Here is a 24,366-nt window from a genome sequence, read left to right on the forward strand (position 1 = left end):
GGTCTTCCTTTTTTCCCTTTTTAAAAATGGGGGTTATGTTTCCCCTTTTCCAGTCAGTGGGAACTTTACCGGACTGCCACAACTCCTCAAATACGATGGATACTTCTTTCCTGACCCTGTATGATGGGGAGGAAAATTCAGCATGTCGAGCCATGTGACTGAGAGAAAACTAAATGCCTTTCACTTGACAGCTTACAGAGCTGTGTCTACCAAATAGACCACAGACCATTTACTCTACTGCAGATGTAAGAGTATAAATGTGTATAAATACCTGAAGGGAGGGTGCAAAGAAGATAGAGGCTCTTTTCAGTGGTGCCCAGTGACAGGACAAGAGACAATAGGCACAAACTGAAGCACAGAGGTTCCCTCTGAACATCAGGAAACACTTTTTTACTGTGAGGGTGACTGAGCACTGGGACAAGTTGCCCCAGGAGGTTGTGGAGTCTCCATCTTTGGAGATATTCAAAAGCCACCTGGATATAGTCATGGACAACCTGCTGTATGTGGCTCAGCTTGAAGAAGGGGGTTGGACCAGATGACCTCCAGAGGTCCCTTCTAACCTCAACCATTCTCTGATTCTGTATAGGTGTATAAAAGTTAGGTACTAAACGAGAGTACTTCTGAGGTACCAGAGCTCACAGTATAATTAGGATCACAATTTGGAGCAGAATCTTTATTTCCCAATGTCATTTTAATATGTTATCTAATACCATATGCGAACAAAACCAAACAAGCTCTGGAAGAGCATAGAAACCAGGTCACTCCCCAGGCACAGTCACCTCTTGGGCTCTCTTTCTGACCAAACCCAGGGAGCACAGAATGCCCACCTGTCCCAGAAAACACCCCATCACCCAGCAGCTGCAGAGATATGGTTCTTCAGTCCTTCCCTCAAGAATGACGAGACTTGTCAGGTTATCTGCTTTGTGTATGGACATTTTAACAATTAAGGTGCTACTCACAGATCACCACCAATATTTTTAAGGTGAGGCAGCAGCTAAGAGTGTATTTTACAGACAGCTCGATCACACATCTTTACTGAGGATGCCTGAAAAAGTCAGTCTCTCCAGAGAAACAGGAGACCCAACAATGGACAGCACATCAAGATGTCCAAAAGTGTCATGCCATTTATTCAAAGGCAATAATTGGGAAACTTGAAAAATTTAATGATGAAAGCGTTTACAATGTCCAGGAGCCAACAGGGAATAGGTAACAGCTTAGCACAGCATTCACTACTGCAATTTCAGAATTTTTTACTCTGACCACAAGTGATCTTTCCAAGACACAGTGAAAAATTGCATCAGTGCAGGCAACTTCTCATTTTGCCTTGTCTGCAGCTACTCTCCAGCCCTCAGCTAGTCCTCTCTCAAGGCCAAGAGAAAAGCTGTGCTTCTGAGACTTCTTAAATCATCATTTCCAGAATAAAGGCCTTGCTTTTAAAAGAGGGGAAAACAATCCTTTTTCCCTGTCTTTCCCACTACTTTTTGGAGTAAACAACATGGCAGTTTCTTTTTGGTAGGGCTTTAATGCTGATAGTGTGAATCCAGATGTTTTTACACATAACAGGTTTTGTTCCCCCTATAAAGGCCCTGACATCTCATGCCCTCTTTTCTGAAAATTAGCCAATGAAAAGTACTCAAGCCTTGTTGTTAGGATGTAGGAGCAAAGGGTGCGTTTAGATTTCAAAAGATACTTAACAAGTGCTGTTGCGCCCTTGATGAGTTTTCATAAGGAAGGAGAAAGATGATTAAGTAGGCTGTGAACAAAGAGATAGAAAGACATTTAACAGTGACCCAGTGCTGAAGACTTGAATCACAGGATCAGCTGTGACCTCCAAGGCTTTGTGTCAACACTTCAGCTTTTTCAATTCAATTGCTCTGCATTATGCATCTGGAAAATACGTTTTAGAAGAACATGCCCAGTTTTAATCAACTCTATCTTCGAGTAAGCGTGAGAAGTTTTAGCCCCAGAGGATTCTCAGTCAGTACTGCAGCACAGATGAAATGCCTGATTTTGCTATACATCAAAATAAACTGCATTAAAGGACTGTTATCTATTGCTGAAATATTATACACTGTGAAAACCCTCAGCCTTTTAAAAGTTAACATTTTTACAGTTGTTCCCCGCTCCCCCCCCCAGTTGTTTTTAAAGGAGTTTCAGTACGAAACAACCAACCTGGGAAACTGTTAATTTATAAACAGTGCTAGATCTGTCACTTCCTTGTATTTATGGTCTTGGTTTAATCTATTTCAATACATAGAACCAATATTTCCACTAATATGCACTTGGCATTTGTTTTATATTTTCACTACTTGTTAGCAATGTAAAAATAGTGCATAGATGTCTCAGTTCAGACAAGCCACATTTCACCATTAAGAGATGCTAGGAAACCTTGATGAAAGACTGTACATAGATTATTAGGGATGAATTTAAAGACAGTCGTAACACCCAACCTTGCCTCCCAAAAACACCCCAATTCATATGAGCTTTTAATTTTTTTCCAAAGACTAGATTAATGTAATTCTTTGCTTCCTAGACTTCCTGTTCACATGTTTTTCTGGTACTTTGCAGGTGATCTTCCTGTGTGAAATTATTTCTCTTAACACTAGTTACTTTTTAAAAAAAATAAATTTCCAAACTAGTTTTGCTGAGTCTTTTACTGAATACAAAATATTTTTAACTTACTTTTAAGCTCCTAGTTCACTATTCTCTAGATTTTTTTTTTTAAACCAACCTTCTTTCCTGAAGTCTCTCTGGGCATTCATCATGATCAGCACTGGCAGTTTCATAGCTTCTTTACTATTAATCTCATGTGAGTGTGAACATAAGCATTTTGTAAGTAAACCACTGCATTTTGGAATGTTCTTCCGCTTACTGTTTAGTACGTGCAGTTCATTTCAACATTAACCACACTGAAGAAACCTTCATCTGTCAGTTTTTTAGATTATTATAACACCAGTGATTTTATCTTTTTCAAAGATCTTCTGCTAAATGAAAGATGTAATCTTTTTGTTCAATTTTGCCCTGCAAATCACAGGTTCTAAAACTTGTATTTTGGTGTCAGCTCATGGTGCAACAGCATCTTCACTGGATTTTTCCTTATTATTTGAGCTCTTAATCTGTTTTTTTTCCATTTTCAGAGAAATGTAATGAACTGACACTGAATTTGTTTCTTAGCAAGCAAGCTGCTCTTGCTCCTTTAACTCTTTCACTGATTAACACTGCCATAAGATTTTTGTGCTGAAATGTATAGCTGGCTTTCTACTGTAAGTATACTTTACTGGGAAATTTCTGATTATCTGAAATGACAGAACACTAGAAAAATCCTTCTCATTCATTACATAACTTTTTTATTATGAAGGTAACTTTATAACTTTATTATTACGAAGATTTTGTCACCATTCTTACTATCTTACCTTAGTATTCTTACTTATGTCAGTTCATGAAAATGAATCATTTATATTTAGCAACCTCTATAGCACCATATGCATCTTTGAAATGAGTGGAAGGAATTAGTGGGCAACTTGCTCAAAATTCTCTGTTTCTACTCAGCAATGCAATGCAACACCATTCTACCCTTTACATCTGCAGTGGTCAATTTTGGAAGCAGCCACAAATGAAAAAACAACCAACCAACCACAAAACCCACAACATGATGAATGCAGTGAGGTGGTGACTGCTCCTAAGGCTCATTTCTAAGCTTCTGCAACATAACATTTTATGTGTGTCTTCATGTGCGTGATGCTCAATGAGCTGGTTCATTGCTCACATTTTAATCAACGCTGATACACACTTGTTCCTATTAGAAGTGCCAGAGTCCTCAGTTTTGATTTAAAATCTAACTTTAGCAATTTCACTGATCTGCCTCATCAGCAATTAAAATAGACTGTCACTGAAAGTATGGAATGAACAATACATGAAAAAATACATGAAAGTTAATACTTGACATGGTTTGAAGTGGAAGATACCAGACTGTGGCTTCAATGCTACAATGCCAGTGGTAGCGCAAGACAGATGTATATGGACATAATGCAATGTTTTATTATGGGCAGTACAAAATTGCATTTTTTCCTCAGGATGCAAGATTCCATTGAGTACTACTGTGAAAATAAAAATTAGCTTATAAACAGAAAATAGTAGTGACATGGAAGAACTTTGTAACTGTCACTTAAAAATTATTTTTAAAAGTAGTGAATAGCTGTAACACCAAATTTATACATTTTAAACTCAGAAGTCAATATTTGTATCCATTTTGGACTAGAACCTGAAGGTTCACTTAGGTCAGAGGTTAAGCCTCAGATCCTTGGAGCTATACACAAATATTATTTCAGAGGATTAAAGAAACCACCTGTGGAATGGAACTATGCATGTCTCTGAGATAAAAGCTGAATGAATGCCAAGAGGGAGGTACCTGGTTAACAGAAGCATCTGTATTAGCCACAGGTGAGGGAGAGCGACAGGCAGGTGGAGAAGAAATCTCACTGTTGGTTCCCTCCTCCCCAGACTCCTCAGTGACAGGGGAGAGCAGCGTGTGACAGCGACCAGCAGTCATCTGCCACAGGAAAAGCAACCCCAGAGCACAGGAAGAAAATCAGTTACCTCAACTTAAGTTTGACTTAGATTGAGATCAAAACAAGAAAAACAACACATGGCCAGAATTACCATGACGTTATTTAGTCATACTTAACACTGTTACCTTTACCAGCTTAAACATCTGGTTCAATTAATAGTCTCATTTATTTGTCATACTTCAGTACAAACATGCTCTCCTGTACCCCTAATAAATTTAAAAGAAAATGTATAGCAAGCAACTCAATAATAACAAATTAGGGTTTGCCTAAATGTCTTCTAATACAATCACTGCTGCATATGGAAATACTATGGAGAGCTACAGAATAATGCAGCATTGGCTTCAGTATCCAGGCCTGGTTAGAACAACAAGGAATAGACTTTGAATATAAAATACACACAGTCCAGCAGCAATGTATTTTTCTTGCTTCCCCAATGCTGTTATACAGTGATAAATCCTGAAATCCGCACTCTATTTTCACTCAGACAAAAATCCCAATAGCATCAGCAGTATGTTTGTAATGAGACCCAATTAGAAACAAACAAAAGCAGAGTAATTCAAACATGAGGCCTATGGCAGTACTTAGCCAGCTTTCACTTCCAACACACTCATCTGAGAATATAGCAGCATACTATCAATTATCACATCAACATTTTAAGACAAGAGCTTTAAAAATATGGTGTGTAAAACCTATACACTACAACATGTTATGAAATAATATTTATTCTGGTTTTACCTTATTCCTGCAATTCAGTAGTTTCTTAGCATTTGCTTTTGCATGCTGACAGCTACGAAAAAGCACTGTATTTGCATCTTATTACAGACAACTTCAACTGGTATTTGTCTGTTAAGTAACTTCATCCTTTACCAACAAGTCTTTAAAACCCATATAAAGCAAAATACAGTAAGGGGAAGCTGCAGCTTGTTTGGTTTGCCACACTCCAGCCATTTCAAAATGTAGATGTGAGCTGCGGCAATTTGCTACACAGGAGTGTTGCAACGATGCAAAAGCAAGCAGCTCAGATAAACAGTACTGAGACCAATGCTTTCCTTACCATAACCACCGAGGGATGAGCGGGGTGTGCTGGGAGCAGGTCTGAATCCAGCTCCTCCATTCCCTCTGAAAGCCCCTCCACTTCTGTCACTGTCAGCAGCATGGTGGCATGTTTTGCTTTCATTGTCAGCATCTTGCACTTCGAATTCAAAGAAGAAATTTGCTCCTGGTATCCTTTGATCTTCTGAGCCAGCTCCTGAGGAAACATTTTTTTTTTTCCCTAATGCAGAGGCAGCCAATAAAGGCCACAGGACCTGCAGCATTTCAGCTTCCGTGGCGAAGGCAAGCTCTCCCCTCCAAGCCCAGCCAATAACATCATAGCGCTGCCTCTCAGAAACCCTGCATAAGCCGCCGCACTAGCTGACAAGCAGGATGTTGATAGTGGAGGGAACAAGTCAGGCTGCGTCTGGCCGCACAGCCGAACTGCAGAGCCAAGAGCTTTGACGCGAAACCGGAAAAGTGCCGCGAAAGGCTCTGTGTGCGTGGTAATTGCAGAAGGGAGGGAGGAACACCTCACGCTTGCATCCAGCCTGAACCTGACACAAAGTTTATAAGCTTCAGACTGCAGCAAAGGGGAATGTCTCTCCCTCCTCCTGTCGTATTTTTTCCCCCTATTCTATTTCCATTTCTCTGAGAAAGATGAAGCTTCTCCGCATAGTGCATGCCATGGAAATGAGGTCATGTGGTAACCACAGCTGTAAAAAATGCCCCATTCAGCTCTCGTCAGAAAGAATGAATTGTTAAAACAATAACTCACAGGGTCTAACAAGATCAAATGTGATATGAACAATCAGTCACATAATAAGATCGAATGCGGACTGGAACGCTTTTTGCCAGTGTTTGGATAAGCTGTATTTTAATCTTGTTTTGGTTTTGTGTAAGTCTTCAGAATTAAAAGCTGAGCTGCACACAGTACTAACTTTCTTTAAAAAGAGCTAGGGAATCTGGCCTAAAGCAGAGTGTATCTTAAAATATCGGTTTTTATGGCTATGAAATGGTCTATCTGCATGGTCAAACACCATCATAAGTTTAAGTTTGGTCAGAGGAGAAAGATGGAAATGAGTAGTCTTAGAAACTGACTTGTCTTCTCTCCTACCCTGTACTGCTGCCCGGGTCAGTGTCCAGTTTCAAAGATTTCAATTAATATACTTAAAAAATGGTGGAAGATTTTGACATTTCTGCCAAAGCTATTGTTCCTGTCTTCCTAGAGGCTCAGTAACATGAAAGAATTTTCATCTATGAAGTGAAAACGACATCTGTATAAGCTTGCCTGCTAAACCAGTGATTATTCATTCAAATATATATTTCTGCTTATTTTTATATCTGCTTTTATTTCTTCAACAAACACAAGCTTTCAAGGAAAAACAGCAACAGAAGTTGCAAGATCTAGTAGGTATAATAAGATAATAATTACAATATCTTTTAAAAAGTAAATAAGATCACTGCTTCAGGCTGGTAAAATTAAAAGATTTTTTTGGTTTTATAACATTTTCTGGAAACCATTTGCTCAAAATCACAGTGCAGAACAGTCATAGTGAGAAATATAGAGTTAGAAATGGAAGCAGCACAAAGGCTGAGGATGATGCTTTACTGCCTGGGTTTCAGTGGTACCTGGTCACTGTCTGTTATATTAGCAACAAAAGGAGCTCTCTTGGAGCTCCAAGGCTTACCGTGGAGACTCAGCAAAGTCTTGAGTATAAAACATCAACTAGATCAATCGAAAACCAAACTGCAATCACATCGAGCCATAACTTTAATGTCTAGCAGCTGGAATAGTTATCTGCTCTGTTTGGCAAGTATCAGTCATTCACTAATGCTCAATGAATGACATCTCTGGGGCTCAGTGGGAAACTATTGTCATTCAATATACTCACTTAAGTCCATCAATATTACTGAGATGCAATAACATTTGTGGCCTTAATGTCCAATACACTGAGTATCTAACATACCTCTCCCAACTGAAAACAAAGAAAAAGAAAAGGAGGCAAAAATGTGATTGTGAAAAAAATAAAGCAACTTATAAAAGCAATGTCCTATGAGGTACTGCATTATCCATTAAAATCATTCACAAGTATGGAGATACTTGCCCACATTCTTATCTGAAAGTCTAAAGAAACACGGTTCAGTAAACATAGTTCCAGAGTGTAACTAGTTACATACATGCATGGTAATACAAGCTTCCTACAAATCAGGGTGTACTTTCCTTCTACTTTCTTCCTCTTATTTTAATTCTAAATATAGCTACTACAAATGTCCCTTTAAGTTCTTGTTCATGCAGGCTTCAATAGGAAATCTGGTAACTGATGTTTTCTTAAATTAGTAACACACGTAACAAGCATCTTGACAGACTTGCCTTTTGAAGTAGTATAATAATATAGGGTTCAATATATCCCCTTTATGCTATGCTTTTCCACAGGTATTTAGCAGACAAAATATGAACCAAAAAGATGCATATCTCAGCCTTTCAAAAATCCTTACCCCTAAACGTGGAAAGCTTGCAAGTATGAAACCTGTCCACTCTGGTTGATCCCAACATGTGCAACAGAGTAAAGCTGCTGTCTTTCTGCAGACTTTTAGAAGGACTCCTAGCTACTGAACTCGTTCAAATGCAGATGAAACTTCAAGCTGCTCCATTTTTAATTCCTTCCTCCCTGCAGCATCATTCCTTCCTCCAGCAATATTACCCTGTATCGCTGCAGTCACTCTCCTGCATTTGCTGTTCCAGAACATTTGAATAGAGAATAGTAGCATTTTTAATTCAGTACTAAAAAACCAGAAGTGTTTGTGTAAGCAAACTGCTCTGCATTTATCCTAAGTAACTTTTGTAACAACTGGATAGAAAATGAGCAACAGATATAACATTAGGTTATATTGTGTAATAGCACAGATAGCTTTTAATTCAAAGGTAAAGAAATGGTGCCATCTGGTGCCAGAAGTGACACACAGAGTTCAATGGTGCATTTCTGTCCCAAGAAATGCACAACAGACAGGGGAAGGGGAAAGGGGCTCAGGAGCTCCCATGCCAGCACAGCCAGAAGGCTACACCGAGACTATCCCAACTCATTCGGGAGCTGACGATCAATGGGTTTGAGGGCACCGCCTGTAACTCCACAGGACAAAACTCTTCCCAACAATGACTTTAAAAGAAGCCTTTGGAGTGAACATTGCAGTGTTTTCCTCCAAATCTACTGTGGTTTCATGTGATTCAAGTCCCTTGGTGTTCTTTTACAGAACATTACTGGGATGGAAGTAAGTACTTAGGAGATATATGTATAGATATATATAAAAGGATCACTTAACTAGCAGTGATCACCTGACTAACTGCTCAATACTGAATTCTGGGACACTCCTCAGTCAAGTACCTATGTTAACCGTCCCTTAATTACACAATGCTTTCGCTTTTCATAATGTTGCCTGGAGATTAGGACCCATCTAACTGAATAAACAAATGAATACTCCACACTGTACCAACAGCGCGAGTTTCCTATCTGGCATTAAGTCTATCTGCTCAACTAGCCTTGAGCAAGTCTGAAAAGCTACTCAGCTAATTTATGACCATTGCTTAGGAAAAGCTTTTTGGGTCAATCAGCTGCCATTGAGCCCATGTTGTTGCATTTTGGCTCTCCTACCTCATGACGCGAAATCTGGACCTGGAGTTCCTGGATGTTGCCGGTTGCTATTGGCTTGTCTTGGATCTCATGATGGGCGCTCTCCATCATTTGCTGTAAATGTTTCATTTCTTGCTCATATTGCTCATACTGAACCACTGCTTCCTAGAGAGGGGAAAAAAAAAAATACTGTCTACATGAAAAATAAGTATTTGCTTAGTCCAAGCATGACTGATCTCCCTTCTGAAGTGGAGCAAACTTACATCTATCTGGCACTCGTGTCTGGATAAGCAAAGCAGGAATATAGTCAGGAAAAAGTCCATTCAGAAATATTGTGAACTGCAGTTAATTCAATGGTTTCATTTATTAACTATTTCCAAAAAACAGTTCACATCACATGATCTTTTAGATATCCAGTATAAGGAGCTAGAACTTCTGCTTCCAACAAGTATCTGCACCAAACATACCCACCAAAAATAGCATTGCCTAGTCTCATGGTTTTACTATAAAGCACTTTCATCTGCTTTTTCACTTCAAGCCTCCATTTATGAAGTGGAAAGACTATATGAAAAAGTTAGATTTTACAGAAAAATACAATTGGGAGAGGATTATGAAGATTGATTCAGACCATTATCCTACCAGTGTGGTATCAGTTCTTTCTATCATAGATTCACCAGCAGTTTGTCTAACCTGTTTTTAAAACTTTTCAGTGTGACGTAGTACCCTTTCTTGTACTTAAGTATCCTTAATGATCGAAAGTCTCTTCTGTTATCTAACTTGAAGATCTGTAGTTGTACCCTAGCTCAGTATGTATTTTTCTATCACTAAATAGCAGGAAAGAAAAGCTTATTCTCTTCTTCTTTGGAAATACCTTTTACATGTTCAGGTATGAATTCAAACAAACAAAACCTAGTTTTCTGGTATTTAGCAAAACTTGAAAATGCAAATTTAATAGATGCTAAATGACTCCAAAATCAGAAAGCAAATATATATTAAGTTTTAAATAAAGAGGAAAAAAAAATTATCCTAGAAAGCTATTTAATTAACTTGATAGTTTTTATGCAATCATTAGAAGCAGTTGAAGTTATAATGATATATCAATTTCATTAACAGATTATAGGTATTATAAAATTAACCTGCACACAATTGTATATTAGCTATTTCTCCGGTTAATCCTTACAGCATTACAAAAAAGCATAGCAAGATCAATGAGAGAACCAAGATGAGAGTCTGGTGAGTAAATCAACAATGAACATGATCATGAATGTTAAAACCCCCAAAAACATGGAGTCAGAAATGACTGAAATTTAAAGGGGAACTTCCTAATGGTACTACACGGAAAAGAGGGATGTACAGAGATATGAAATTCTCCTTTTTCATCACAATTTGTATGGCACTGTTCAAGTTACGCAGAGTAATTGATGGGATGGAGTTGCACTGGCCTGCATGATGTTGCACTGCTGAATGGCAGTGTGCTGCAGGCGGCTGGCCTCCTCCTGGAGCCGGAGGGCATTGTGGCACATTGGCAGGCCGGTGACCACCTCTTCAGGAATCCTCAGGGCACTCTGACAGACTTGTACTGCATGAACCTTTGGCTTCAGCGACTCCATTTCAGACAACAGATGCTAGAAACAAAGTCAGTGCCACAATAAGCCAGTTTTGCAGAACTCCCAGAGCATTTGATGCAGCAAAAGAAAAACAATGATGAGTTCAAGCACTAAAACAAACAACAAATTTGATTATCTGTTTTCTAAATTGAATAGAATCAGGACACACTTTGTCTGGAGTTGCTCATTCTGAAATGAGCGTTCTTTTAAATATTAGTTTTGCAAAAAGCCCATATAATAAGAACAAAAATAATTCACTGAAGAGCACAGTAGTGCCTATTTGTATGTGTCTAAATACAAAAATATTTCTGTTAACATATTTGAAAAAATATCTTTACAAAATCCACAAATCGAAGCAGCATAGGAGTCATTTATGTATACACATATTTTAATCCGAGTGGAACTTCCTGCTGAGACACAGAAGCACATTTTCAAACCAGCAAATGAATCCCATTGTGTTCACAGCCTCTCTTTGAAAATACAAACCATGGCTGAAAATGTTGCTTAAAATTCAAAAGGCGATCAAACAGAAAAAAAACCCCACAGCTACACAGAAATCTTTTCCTTTGAATAATCACATGCTGGATGCCTTTGTTAATAGTCTCTATTCTGTTCACAATGTCCATTCAAGCTGTCTGTTCATATGCATGAGAAGGATCTAAGTGCAATGACTGGAGAATAGATTTGATCAGCATTCTTTTTATCTTCATTGGAGAGTTTAATGTATTCACAGATAGGAAAAGAAAAACAATTAAAAAAAAGAAAAAGGCAATGTTGATGAAAAGGGCCTTAGCACATCAGAAAAAGATTTTAAGTTCAACAGATAAAAATCAGATGATGTATGTGGCAAACAGGGATAAAGAGACTGGTGTCTCCCTTCTCCTTTACCATATGCAGAAGGATAGCTAAGTGGGTCTGAAGGGCATACTGATGAGAGGGTTGTGGTTTGCTCTTTATTTCTGTGCCTTCATGACATATGGTGGATAATCTAACCAGAGATTTGGTATAATGACCTATTCCTCGGACATCACTGGCGAGGCCTCTCCTCTAGCAGGACCCATACTGCTGGCAAAGGGTGCCTTTATTGTGCAACTGGCACCCAGAGGTACCCTGGGGGCTGCATGCCAGCCAGGCACTCTCCAAGACCCAACCCCCCCTCCCAGGTCTGGTGAAACAGGTGGGCAGGGGCTACAGCCCCTTTCTGTACAAAACATAGTCATACTGTGAGACCTGCTAGAGCCAGGACAAAGAATACACAGAAACAACAGTGTAAGCTCCACATTCCTTTACTCTTACAGTGGGTGACGCGTTTCACTTACACTCTTCAATGCCATATTCTGAAATTTGGCTGCAAGTCCTTGGAATAAAGACCGCAAATTTTAATCAACAGAGAAAGCTCTGCAAATTTATCTTTCATCCATATGTTTTTCTGCAGATTTTAATCCTAAAGTGGACCTGTTGACATTTAGTTTTCACTGGCAGACTAGGACAGTTAAATCTCTGTATTAGCTTGCAGCAAAAAACATTTCTTAAGCAACTTAGAAAGCTATAACTTGGGTTATTTTTCTTGTCATGAGGCTGAAACCAAAAATAACAAATTGACAAATCTCTATAGTAGGCCAAGTGCAATACAGAAAGCAGCAATATCTTATGGAGATAATTCAACTAAACATACAAAAAAGTAACTGGGCTTAAGGAAAACTGAATTTTCTCTTAGCTGCTCAATTGACTGTTAGGGGAGCCAGCAACACACTGTCTCATGGTATCTCAATCTGTAAAGTGGTGATAATAATTCAGACTTCCTTTTGAAGTACTTTAAGAACTTGTTAATGAAAAGCACTGGATAAGAACTGAGCTTTATTATTATTATTATTAATATGCATTAAACTTGGATTGGATGCACATTTCTCAGAATTGCACCAACCTAAGACCAGATTCATAAAGGATTATGCTTCAACAATTCCCTTTGAGGGAATTATTTTTTCCGTTCCATCCCTTATTCCCTTGGCAGTAATTTGGGGCTAGACTCTCAAACACCGAAGTGTGACCCACCGAAGAAACACCACCATCAGTCTCACCAACATTCATTATTCTTTGTGTAAGCTCACACTACTCAAGTGCTAACTTTGAGGTCCCGGCCTGTTACCTGTCTGTGAGAAAGTTGCTCTTTCAAGCTCAAATGCCCGAGCTCTGGAGAGGTCAGTGTGGCTTGGGCTTGCTCCAGAGCAGCCTGCAGGGCTCTCAGCTCAACTTCAAATTTCTTCATGTCCTGTAACACAACAGATTTGATTCAGGGATAAATAAAAAAAAAAAAAAAGAAAGAAAAAAAAATCACTGTAAATATATCTGTCTGGATTTTGTAGTTACGTCCCTTATATACAGTGCCAAAACTAATTCATAGTTTTAACAATGAATTTTAAGTGTTTAAAACATTGGATAAAAATATCAGTCATATGACAGTCTAGAAAAAGAGATCTCAAAGCCAGAGTTGTTATTTTAAGTACTTCCTCAATCTCAAATACAGCATGTACTTTATAAAGCTAGTTACATAAAGTTCGAGGCCTAGAAAGGAACTCAAGATGTCCTCTAGTCATCTTCCTGTAATAAGACAGGACATAACTGTCTTATCTTTACAGGCTGGGGGTATACAGGCTGTTCTTAAAGACCACTAGCAGTGGAGTCCCACTTACCTCTACAGGCAACATGTTCCACTGTTTCAATACTCTTTTTTTGTAGAAAGTTTTTTCTGATGGTCTAACATGAAGTTATCTTTTGTTGCAATTTCAATCCTCTACTTACTATCCCAGTAAAAACTGACATGAAGAATAAATTATTTTTATTCTCTCTGAATACATCATATGGTAGGATAATCCTTTTTCATGCATCTTTTCTACAAATTTATACACATATCACAATCATCACTATCCTCTATTCTTTCTCCAGTCGGTCCACATCTTTCTTCAAGTGCAAAACTGGACACAGCTGAAACCTCGCTAGTGACCAATAGGTAGAACAAAAGGATTACTGCACATACCTTACAATTATATATTTGATTTTCTCTGCACGGTGTTTGGATTTTTTACAGTGATGTGACATTGTTCAATCATTTTTCCATGATCCGCACCATTAAACTTAAGACCTTTCAACAGGGTGCCTCAAGCCAGTACTTCCTCATTCAGATACACACATGCCTGGTTCTTCCTGTCTAAACGTAACAATTTGCCTCTGTCCCTGTTGAATAGCAGCCTAATTTTTTTCAGGTAGTCCCTGTGCATTTGGTGTTGTCTAAGCATCCCAAAAGCCATGATCTCTAAACCACCATCCAACTCATTAATGAAAATATTGAATAGTACCAGAACCAGGGGAGAACCCTACAAAACCCTACTTGATGTATCCATCCTTTTGGGCTGTGAACCACTGATAATTACACACCAAGTAAGTTTTCTAGCCAGCTTTACACCTACCTATTGTATTTTCAACTAAATAAGCTTATTAACTTTGTTAATAACAATACCATGTGAAACATTATTAAAGTCAAGATATATGACACGCTGTACATTTATTTACAAAACCTATTACTTTCACATTAAATCAGACAGTTTTGATATGATTTTTCTTCATAAATCTATGTTGACTTCTATTCATCTCCATGTTTTCTTATAAGAATTTACAAATAGTTTATTCAATTGTTCCAGTATTTCTCTGAGAACTCAAGCTAGTAAGTTTTATTTCTACTATGCTTACTTGTATGCAAATCTTTGGTATGTTCCATGAAAAATAAAAAAAAAAAAAAAGAAAAAATAAAAGCCTTCAGCTCATAAACTGTGGTTTACTGATTTGTGCTTTTGTAATGGAAAGAAGTCTTCAAAACCTCTCTGTTACACTGTTATGGTTGCTGCAGCTGCAGAATTTCTGCTATGTCCCACAAATAAGAGTCAAATGTGGAGGACCTTAGCTGCGATTGTCCTAATGACTGGTGATAGCATATCCTCTTAGTTGCCTTTAGGTATTTTCCTATGTAGTAGCGTGCAACTGTAGCAGGTGACAGCAGAAGAACCCCTATAAATATACTAATATATACCATTATTAGGTATTATATACCTGATATATTAATTATACGATTCCAATATTCCTGAATTATTGTCACAATTTAAAAAAAAAAAAAAAAGTTAGAATTTCTTGCCCTGAAGGTAAGAGCAAGTAGAAAAGACTTCTGTGCTTTTCCCTGTGTCTTATATCAGTTTACCATGCCCTCAGGCATTGCATAGGCATAACACAAATTTACATTAACAATAAACCTATATGGAAGAGCTGCACAGAAATGTCAGGGACATGAAAAAGCATGTTGACTCTTTTCATTGCACTCCCTTGTAGAGGTAGATCTTACATTATGGAATCCTGGTCTGGGCCAGTACTGATCTGAATTTAATAGATAGCAGGCTTTAGATATCTTTCAAGAGAAAAATAAAGGAAATGGCACACTATAAGTGCCAACACAGACACTTTTCAAGTATCTAAACATAGGTGCTCAGTGCCGTTTGAGACACACCATGATCCCAAACACATCCATCCAGAATGAGCAGATATGACAGGACCTGCAGGAATCTTGTCCCCATTTGGAACAGCAGCTGAAGGCAGTATCTCAAACGGTGCAAGACATCCAACTTTACACAACACAATCATGCCCTTTATAGGCCACAGATAATCTGCACTGCTAACAGTCTCAGAAACATAATGCACACACCACCCTAACTGTCAGCCAGTGAGAGAAAAACTGCTTTCATATACCTTGGCAGCATCTTGGAGATTTGGCAGCCTCACTTTGATAACTTGCTGTAATTCTTCTGTCCGCCGCCCCAGTTCCAGCACTTGCTGCGACATTCTTTCAGTACAGTATACACTTGCCAGATACTCAATCCTCTCACTCATGGCCTCGAGATCACCATGAATCTCTCCTGACTCATCAAGCATAGTCTAGATGGAGATATGAACAAACTGAATGCCAGAGTTGAGCTTCAGATTAAACACATCTTTAAGTATATTCCTGTTCTGAAAATTCCTCAATTTGTACACGTCTGTAAGCATATGATTAAGTTCTACTGATTTCCTGTAAGGCTTAGGCAATATGCTTAATTCTGAGTGTATGCTGAAGTGCTTCAGCCTATGGAGACTGGGAAACAAGAGAGTAGTTCATGAAGCTTCAGAAGCTGTACTTACCAACACATTCATTTTAGTGTTTTGCTATACACACTTGCCTGTAAAAATATAATATACACAATCTATGGATAGGATTTGTTCTGGAAGCCTGATGTACCTAATAGGAAGCAGCAGAAAGCACTTGGGTGTAGTGTTATAGCAGGGCAGTAGTCATTAATGCTGCCTAAAAATGGCTACCAAAGCGTTCTGTGGGATGGCATTGGTTAAGCCTATATTCTCATCAACTTTTGAACCAGGGAAAAAGCCATAGCAAAAACAAACCAGAAATGCTATCTCCCAGCTATCCTCAGGATAAATTGCCTGGAGGTTCCTATTCAGAATAAGAAAGTGTAACATACTACATCGCCCCAGTGTAAGTGAATGCAGCTGACAGTTAACTAATGTATATATAAAAAACCATAATCAATGCAGTCTTATTTTGGCATTAGCGAGACATGATCATCTTATGATGCTTTGATTTGTTTCACATGCTCATGTAACATGGGGCAAGCTTGAACCTTATCAAACTGCTCCACTGATCCCACACTTACACATTCCACAGACACACACAACAAATTGCACTGTCACAGGGACAGCAAATCACTCTGATGCGAGGTGTTCAGGAAGCAACTGGAAGAAACTCATTCATTGGGTATCCATCTGAGAACATTTGGTGTGAAACTCATCAGATGAGAACAAAGGCTATTCCCATTTAGTGTAAAGGAGAAAGAAAAAAAAAAAACAACCCAAACTGAAAATCGTCTTTGGTTAACTAAAATTTTAGAGGACTATTAGCTGCAATGTGGTACTCAGTGTGTAGAATCACAGTGTATAGACACACTGTTCAATCAAAAGCTGCTATGAAGCCAATGTACTTGAGTAAACATGGAGATCAAGTTTGAATCACATAGTTTTATTCAACAATATATCTTAATTTTGGTCTTCAAAACAATAGTCCAAAACAAGTTAATCATCTTTAAGACCTAGGTCAAAAAACCCTAGCATTTTAAAACTTTTTTTCCTCAAGGAAAGGAGGCAAAAAAGGTGTAGGAAATAAGACTTCACTGCTTAGAAAGTAACTTCTTTTATACACTGCCCTTTAAATTTTATAGCTCATATAATCACCTGGTAGGCTTTAAACTGATCACGAAGCTGAGAAGAAGAATTCCATGTTATACTACCGTGCACTAGGATATTTGCTTTTTCAATCCATTTCAATATGAACTCCAGCATCTCATTGTATTCTTCCAAGTGTGAAGCAGCCTGGATATAAAAGAAAAATCCACTTAAGCCTAAAACATAATTCTGTACAGTTCTTAGAGAATGATAAAATTGATTTTATTTCATTTACTGTTTTTAACTTGGGGATCGTTTTAACAACTTTTCCTTACTGTTGAATATAATTAAATTACTTCTGTATTTACGGAGTTAAAATAGGTCTGCTTCTAGTAACAAGCATACCTATTTCAGGGAAAAAATGGCACTATAAAAATATCGGTCACACTGGGAGAGTGCATTGATGTTCAAATATATCCCTAGAAGGTACACTTCCTGCACATATTTCGGCCTCACACGTAAGTTCCAAAATACCTTCTTGCTCAGTTTGTGGCTCACTGCAAGCCTCCTTTATGTCATTCCTTTTTTTTCTTTGTCTCTTTCTGTGTCATCCCCCAAATCACCTTTTTTTGAGACCTGCTTTGTCCACTCAGCCTGTCATATTTCCAAAAAGAGAAATGTTGCATTTATTTCAAAATACAGGACAAAACCTCTGCTTTCCGATTCATCCAATTTCTATTTAGCAAAGTACTCTAGTTCCAATTTTCTTCTCACTTAGCAGGAATAATTTCACTGATTTTCATGCATTTGTCCTGTATGAAGGATGGATCAAATCCTAGGTGACTGGACTGTATTTGCATGCAGTTTGCCTTACCTATCATTTTTTTGTGATAGGAAGTGGATTTCTCGGTGCTGAACAAAAATATCCTAACGGCTAAATCCCTTCGCCAAGTACCTTTGACTGAACTCTTACTTTGACAGTAATTTTCTATGTCTTTTTAAAAACAATTTTTCAGAGGAAACTGAAAAGAATATCATGAAATAGTTATCTTTTTCAAGCCTTACAGAAGCTTCTTTATGCATGAAGAAAAGAACTCATAATTTCTCAGGGTATTGATGGCAGAACAATAGAAAATCCACTTCTTTGTTTTTAGCTAGACTTTTTTGGGATAACAACAATTAGCAAAAAAATACATAAGAAAGAGTTTCAGGGACTTTGAACCGTAGAGGAAGCATCTTTATGAATGCTGAAATGTTGCATAAACATTATGCATTATCAGAGCCATTGTATCTAGGCTTTTCTATTGAATCTACAAATTATATTCACCCTCTATAGATTGTGACTAGAGCAAAACAATTTTTTTTTTTTTTTTTGGTAATGCTGCAAATATAGGTAACAGTGATAAGACAGAGGCCCTGAAAAGTACGATGAGATAGTATTTCCTGGCATGCTACTCTTTGTGGGAAGGTCTATAATCTTTTCAGGGCACCAGAGGAACCAACCAGCAGATGATTCATGGAAGAGGATGTTAAAGCAGCATCACAGAATTATTCCACCCTGCTGATCTGACCCGCCTGTGCCTCTCTTTGAGGTGTGATGCAAGCCCTGACTAATAATAGACAGATGTGCCAAGGAATGCCCCTTCTTGCATAACTACAGGAAAATAAATGAGAAGTTTGCATGCTCCTTCTGCTTCCAAAAGGAAACAGCAGAAAGGATTTGAGATCATACCTGACTGAGCTTGGCTGCTCTGTACTCAGCCTGCCGTATGGTCTGTTGGTGCAATGCAGTGAGTTTCCCTATCCTGTTAGCCAGCTGCTTAGCCAGCGGTACGTTCTGCTCTGCAAAGTCCTGGACTGATGCATCTAATTCCAACAGCTTTATATTGCAGCTGTCCAACTCTTCACCGAGGATCTAGACAGAAAAACAAGAAAATCAGTGATCCAGGAAGTGTTAGCTTTCTGGTTGATTATTTCTAGCCCAACTTGCAACTTTTATACTCTGTCCAAAGTCTCCATAGTTTGTTCCATTTTTATTCTGGCTGGAAACCAACAATGCTTGTCTAAGCAGGAAGGTAGAACAGCAGGATGTTTGGTCATCTCTTAAATGTGTGCTATTGCTCTTTCTTCTCTGACTTCCTGGCTGAAATGGATAATCATTTTCCCTACCATAGCAAAAGACTGAGTCACTTCAGAGTGACATTAACTGTTCTTGGCCATCTTTCTGCATTTGTTTTTGAAATTAATAGTCAGCACACATTGCCATGACAAGGATTTGTATTTATTGGAAAGGGGTTTTGTTTTGTTGCTGTCTTAAAATATACCCTTACAAACTTAGAAATATGTAATTACTCGTTAATGCATTATAAAAGCTTTCATTTTCATTTGAAACTTGCATTTTTATAGCTTGATCTTGACACAGGGGCAGTCTGGATCATGCTAGACTGTTTCAATAGAAACAGATTTTAAAATCAATTTTTCTTACCATAGTTACAAAGTTTCTGAAAAGTTTAAAAAGGAAACCTAAAAGGTTTTCTATGTCTCTCATAGATTGATAAGACTCTTATGGGCTACAGTTTCTTGGGGAGGGGGTATTGGGGTTTTTTTGTATTTTGTTTTTGTACCTAAGGAGTTAATGATTCATTGTTTTTGTAATATAAATAAAATAAGTCTCATCAAACACTCTAGCCCCTTTACAATTATTTTTAGAAATATAAATTGCAGTCATCAGACAAAAATTGATTCAGAACACTGCTTTAGCTACCGGTGCTTCAAGAAGGTACTTCAAGCTCTTCAGGTTAGGGCTGTTCTGGCAGACACACCTTAGAGTGTAAGTTATGATCAACCATTATGATAAACAAATATTATTCCATGAACAGTAGCATGACTTAGTGACATAAACTGTCTACATGTAGACATAAAGACAGATGTTGAACTATTCATCTAAATACAAAGACATATTTCAGGCAGGCATAAATAAATGTCTCTACTATAGAAATGATGCAGAATTTATATGCTGTTTAAAAGCGAGGGAAGGATCCATTTGACTGGGGTCACACGGATTTAAAACAGATTTTTATTTTATTTTTCACAATCAATGTTCATATAAAAATATTTGCTGCTGTAATCAAAGCCAATCCAATTTCAGGAGTATCAGCTGAGTGCTGACATAAATGCAGTTGAGGGAACTTTACTAAATCTCCAGTGACAAGATTTTTCATCTATGTAACATGGGAAAGCACATTTCACTGGCTTTCTGTTTAATCACTGAGATCAAGGAGATACGCCAATTTTAAAGCAATATATTTCAGTGACACCTCCTGCAAAGCAAATGGTACTTTGGAGCATACTGAGAGCAACTCATGAAAATAAACAGGTAATTTTTTACGTACCAGACATGCCAAATCTTCTCCTATTTGGTATGCTTTGCTTACTTTCAGACAGTAACTTGGTCAAGTTTATCCTTGACTAGTTAAAACAACAAACCAACCAAAAAAACCCAAACAAACCACCCTCAACCAACCCTTCCCCCATCTCCCCCCCCCCCCCCCCAATCCCCTACTCTCATATGATAATCCTAATTTGGCCATTACAACCCAGTACAGATGAGTGTGGTACATACCTAAGAGTAAGAAAACCTACAAAAAGAATCAAGAGTCCTTTGCATTACCCTTAACCACACCAGTAGTACTTTACCTCATTATTGCACCAAATTATTGCACCAAATGATATGAAATGCACTACTGGCTAAATAAAATTCTATTTATCACAAGTAAGGGTGTACTGTAAAAAAAAAAAAGGTCTTTTCAGTACAGACCATACCTAAGAGTAAGAAAACCTACAAAAAGAATCAAGAGTCCTTTGCATTACCCTTAACCACACCAGTAGTACTTTACCTCATTATTGCACCAAATTATTGCACCAAATGATATGAAATGCACTACTGGCTAAATAAAATTCTATTTATCACAAGTAAGGGTGTACTGTAAAAAAAAAAAAGGTCTTTTCAGTACAGACCAGGACAAGGAGCAGCTGGGGAGCCTCTTAGGCTTTCCCAGATTGCAGTCATACTCATTATTTAGAGGGAGCAGTATAGCTTTGTCCATCTGACTTGCTTTTACTCTCAGCTACTTCCTCCAAGTTCTGTTACTCACTCAAGTCCCTGTATGGGCTAGTTTGCAAAGAATGTAATTAAAAAAAAAATCTCATCAGTCAACCCTTATCTCTGTCCATTCTTCTGTTGAACCACATTAAAAAATGTGTCATGCAAGTCTTCACAAATACAACTTCGGTATGAAGTGAATGTCCTAATTCAGAAGAATTTATGGTGTAACCAAATAAGGGAAGCCTCGTCTTACCTTTTGTTCAAGTTTAGCTTGTGCTATATCATTTGTTTTCTTTTTCAGATTGGAAAGAATAGCATTTAGTTCATTTGCTATCCCCTGGATTTTCTGACCAAACTCTTGATTCAATGTTTTGATCTGCTGAGTTTCTCTTTCTTTGGTTTGAATCTGTCAACAATAAGAATTAAATTCAGTAACCAGAAATCGCTGCTCCTGAAAGGAAATTAACCTTCATTTAACTTACTTTCATTTAAAGGAAGAAGGTAATGAAACTACTCTACGTTGTCATAGTTTGACCACACTTGGATGCTGTATTTCACTAAGTTATAAAGTCTAAAGAAGGGCTATAGATCTGTAATGCATTTATCTACTATGCTTTACCTGATCTTGTACAGTTACAAGGGCCAGCCCAACTTCTGCTAAGTGAAGAGAGAGTTCAGAAGGCAAAATGGTATAAAGCCCCAAGTACTTATTCTGTTGTTGTTCCGCCATTTTTTCAACAGCCTGGCGATGAGTCGTTACTTCACCAAGGAGAGACTAATGACAGAAAAACAGTATTGTTAAGAACAATAGGAAAAACTTGTCTGTGTAAACTTAGCAAATGCAGACATTACATGCAGCTCACAACAAAGCTAACTGCTTTCAAATTTTTAATTAGTTAATTAAATAGAATTGTATCTTGGGATTCCCTGGATGCTCGTTTATGCCTATCTGTCCAGTTCTCTGTTCCTGCGTGACCACATGTATATAGAAAATGCCAAGTTTTCAGCACCTCCAGTGAAGTGAGTTTATTTTATTTTGTTGCTTCCCTCCCCACCCCAAACTGCTGAGACAGAAAAGAAATGTCACATTCTGTCCGTTCACATTCTATAGTTCCCCCATATTTTAGATGAGAGGAGAAAAATTACTAAACATGCTAGTACTTAAATATATCTTAAATATCTTTAAAATAAGGTAGTACAGCCCATCAGCTACTTCATGCTTTATTAATTTGTCTAGTGGCTTACTCAAAAACTAATGAATATTGTCTAATTTGAATTTGTGGTGTTTTTGAACTGATTAACACTCACTAGCAGATTACAATGAAGAAAAATATTGCAATTTAGAAATTGACAAATTTGATATACCTGCAACTCCTGAAGTTGAGTATCCACTTCTACATCAGGGCTTAATAAGTATTCTTTTGTTTCCTGGATCCAGGACTTCACGATATTAATCTCTGCTTCAACCTCCTCACGCTCCTTCAGCTCCTGTTTCACCATCTTCACACCTTTTTTCACTTTCTGTTGCATACTTCAGAAACAAAGAAACAATAACTATTTGTGAAGAATTAAGCAATGTCTAAAAACATTGCTTTGCCAAAAATATTGAATAATAAAGATAATGATTGACAGCCCCACATCCAGAGTAATAAAGAGTGGGGCAGTGTTGCAACAGACTACTAAAGCAGCACAGTTAAATTTCTCCTGTTCATTCTTCAGTTCATTCCTTTTAATTAGCTGTTTTATGTATTTTGACATGGAGCATACCATTCTTTTGGAGAAATGCAAATGTTTACAATACAGACACCTACATCTGAGCTCATCACCACAAACTGCCCTTATTGTCAGTGGAGGAAACAGGCAATTCTAGGGCATGATTTAGGATGACTCATTATCATTCTAAAAAACCCTTCGAAAATAGGTCAGAAAAACTGCATCTTAGACCTGTCTATTGCTCTCCACTAATTAGAGAGCGAGAATTTACCAGTTCAGATGCGGATATCTATAATCTAAAATAACGTGAGATAAATTCCACCCCTATTGAAGGAATTTGCATTGGCAGGATACCTAGGCTAAGGCATGGATCAAACATCTGAACACCGTTTTTGATCCAGCAACCTATCTCCACACTTCCACTAAGACAGAATTTCTGCACTTTCCTCAGGAACTTAGATCTCTGTAAAAAATAGAATCTTTTTCAGATGACAGCTCTGTGAAAGATCTACAGGACTACTTAGCTCCTATGCATGTGACATGGATCTTACTCTGATATTCCCATATTTGATTTGTGTTTGTATAACTTTTCATAGCTGAATCATGCCTTATTTACATGAGCATGAGATCATCACGGACCCTATTTCTTAGAAACCAATTCTAAGGGAAGAATGGAATTACAAAAGTGCTAATATCTACACATATTCTACAGGGATTGCTATTCTGCTGTAATCAGTTATGCATGCACACAACGAACTTTGGACAGGCTAGGTGCAGGGTTTACAGTTTTTTCATTCTCTGCCTCTCTCCCTCTTCCCACTGTGGAGATCCAGTTAGTGGCATCTTAGTGCAGCTGTGAGGTGGATATGAGTCCTGAAAATTAGCCATAAAACTTCCTGTTTTATACAGGACAGGGAAACATTATGGATTTAGATAAACATTCATATAACCACAGGGTGAAATGTTAAGATAGTTTCGTTTGCGTATGCACTAAATTCCCCTGTAAATTTCATAGGATACCTACTTTTGGTACCTAAGTGCTTCCAACAGGGGGGAAAAAAGTGATAAACTAATCTAAACTTAGAGTACTGTCCTGGTTTCGGCAGGGATAGAGTTAATTTCCTTCCTAGTAGCTGGTACAATGCTGTGTTTTGGATGTAGGATGAGAACAAAGTTGATAACGCACCCATGTTTTAGTTGTTGCTAGGTAATGCTTACACTAGCCAAGGACTTTTCAGCTTCCCATGCTCTACCAACTGAGAAGGCTGGAGGTGCACAAGAAGCTGGGAGGGGGCACAGCCAAACTGGCCCAAGGGACATTCCATACCATGTGACGTCATGCTCAGTACATAAACTGGGGAAAGCTGGCCGGGGGGGCCGCTGCTCGGGGACTGGCTGGGCATCAGGCGGTGGGTGGTGAGCAATTGTACTGTGCATCACTTGCTTTGAGTATTGTTATT

The 24,366-nt window shown here is 38.1% G+C and overlaps 1 protein-coding gene across 1 annotated transcript in view; it reads right to left on the minus strand.

Moving 5' to 3' along the window:
• Window positions 1-24,366, minus strand: part of SYNE1 (spectrin repeat containing nuclear envelope protein 1) — a 284,071-nt gene that overhangs the window by 103,864 nt on the left and 155,841 nt on the right. The window contains exons 80-90 of the mRNA XM_019472625.1: window positions 22,559-22,724; window positions 21,813-21,968; window positions 21,447-21,599; window positions 18,821-19,003; window positions 17,158-17,295; window positions 15,625-15,810; window positions 12,983-13,105; window positions 10,672-10,854; window positions 9,251-9,394; window positions 5,623-5,817; window positions 4,409-4,549 (exon numbers count right to left, since the gene is read on the minus strand). Of these exons, the coding sequence (XP_019328170.1) occupies window positions 4,409-4,549; window positions 5,623-5,817; window positions 9,251-9,394; window positions 10,672-10,854; window positions 12,983-13,105; window positions 15,625-15,810; window positions 17,158-17,295; window positions 18,821-19,003; window positions 21,447-21,599; window positions 21,813-21,968; window positions 22,559-22,724 (1,768 nt within the window). The remainder of the gene's footprint in view (window positions 1-4,408; window positions 4,550-5,622; window positions 5,818-9,250; window positions 9,395-10,671; window positions 10,855-12,982; window positions 13,106-15,624; window positions 15,811-17,157; window positions 17,296-18,820; window positions 19,004-21,446; window positions 21,600-21,812; window positions 21,969-22,558; window positions 22,725-24,366) is intronic.

The sequence above is a fragment of the Aptenodytes forsteri genome, unplaced genomic scaffold, assembly GCF_000699145.1.
Source record: "Aptenodytes forsteri isolate BGI_AS27 unplaced genomic scaffold, ASM69914v1 Scaffold82, whole genome shotgun sequence".
NCBI classification, from domain to species: Eukaryota; Metazoa; Chordata; class Aves; order Sphenisciformes; family Spheniscidae; genus Aptenodytes; species Aptenodytes forsteri.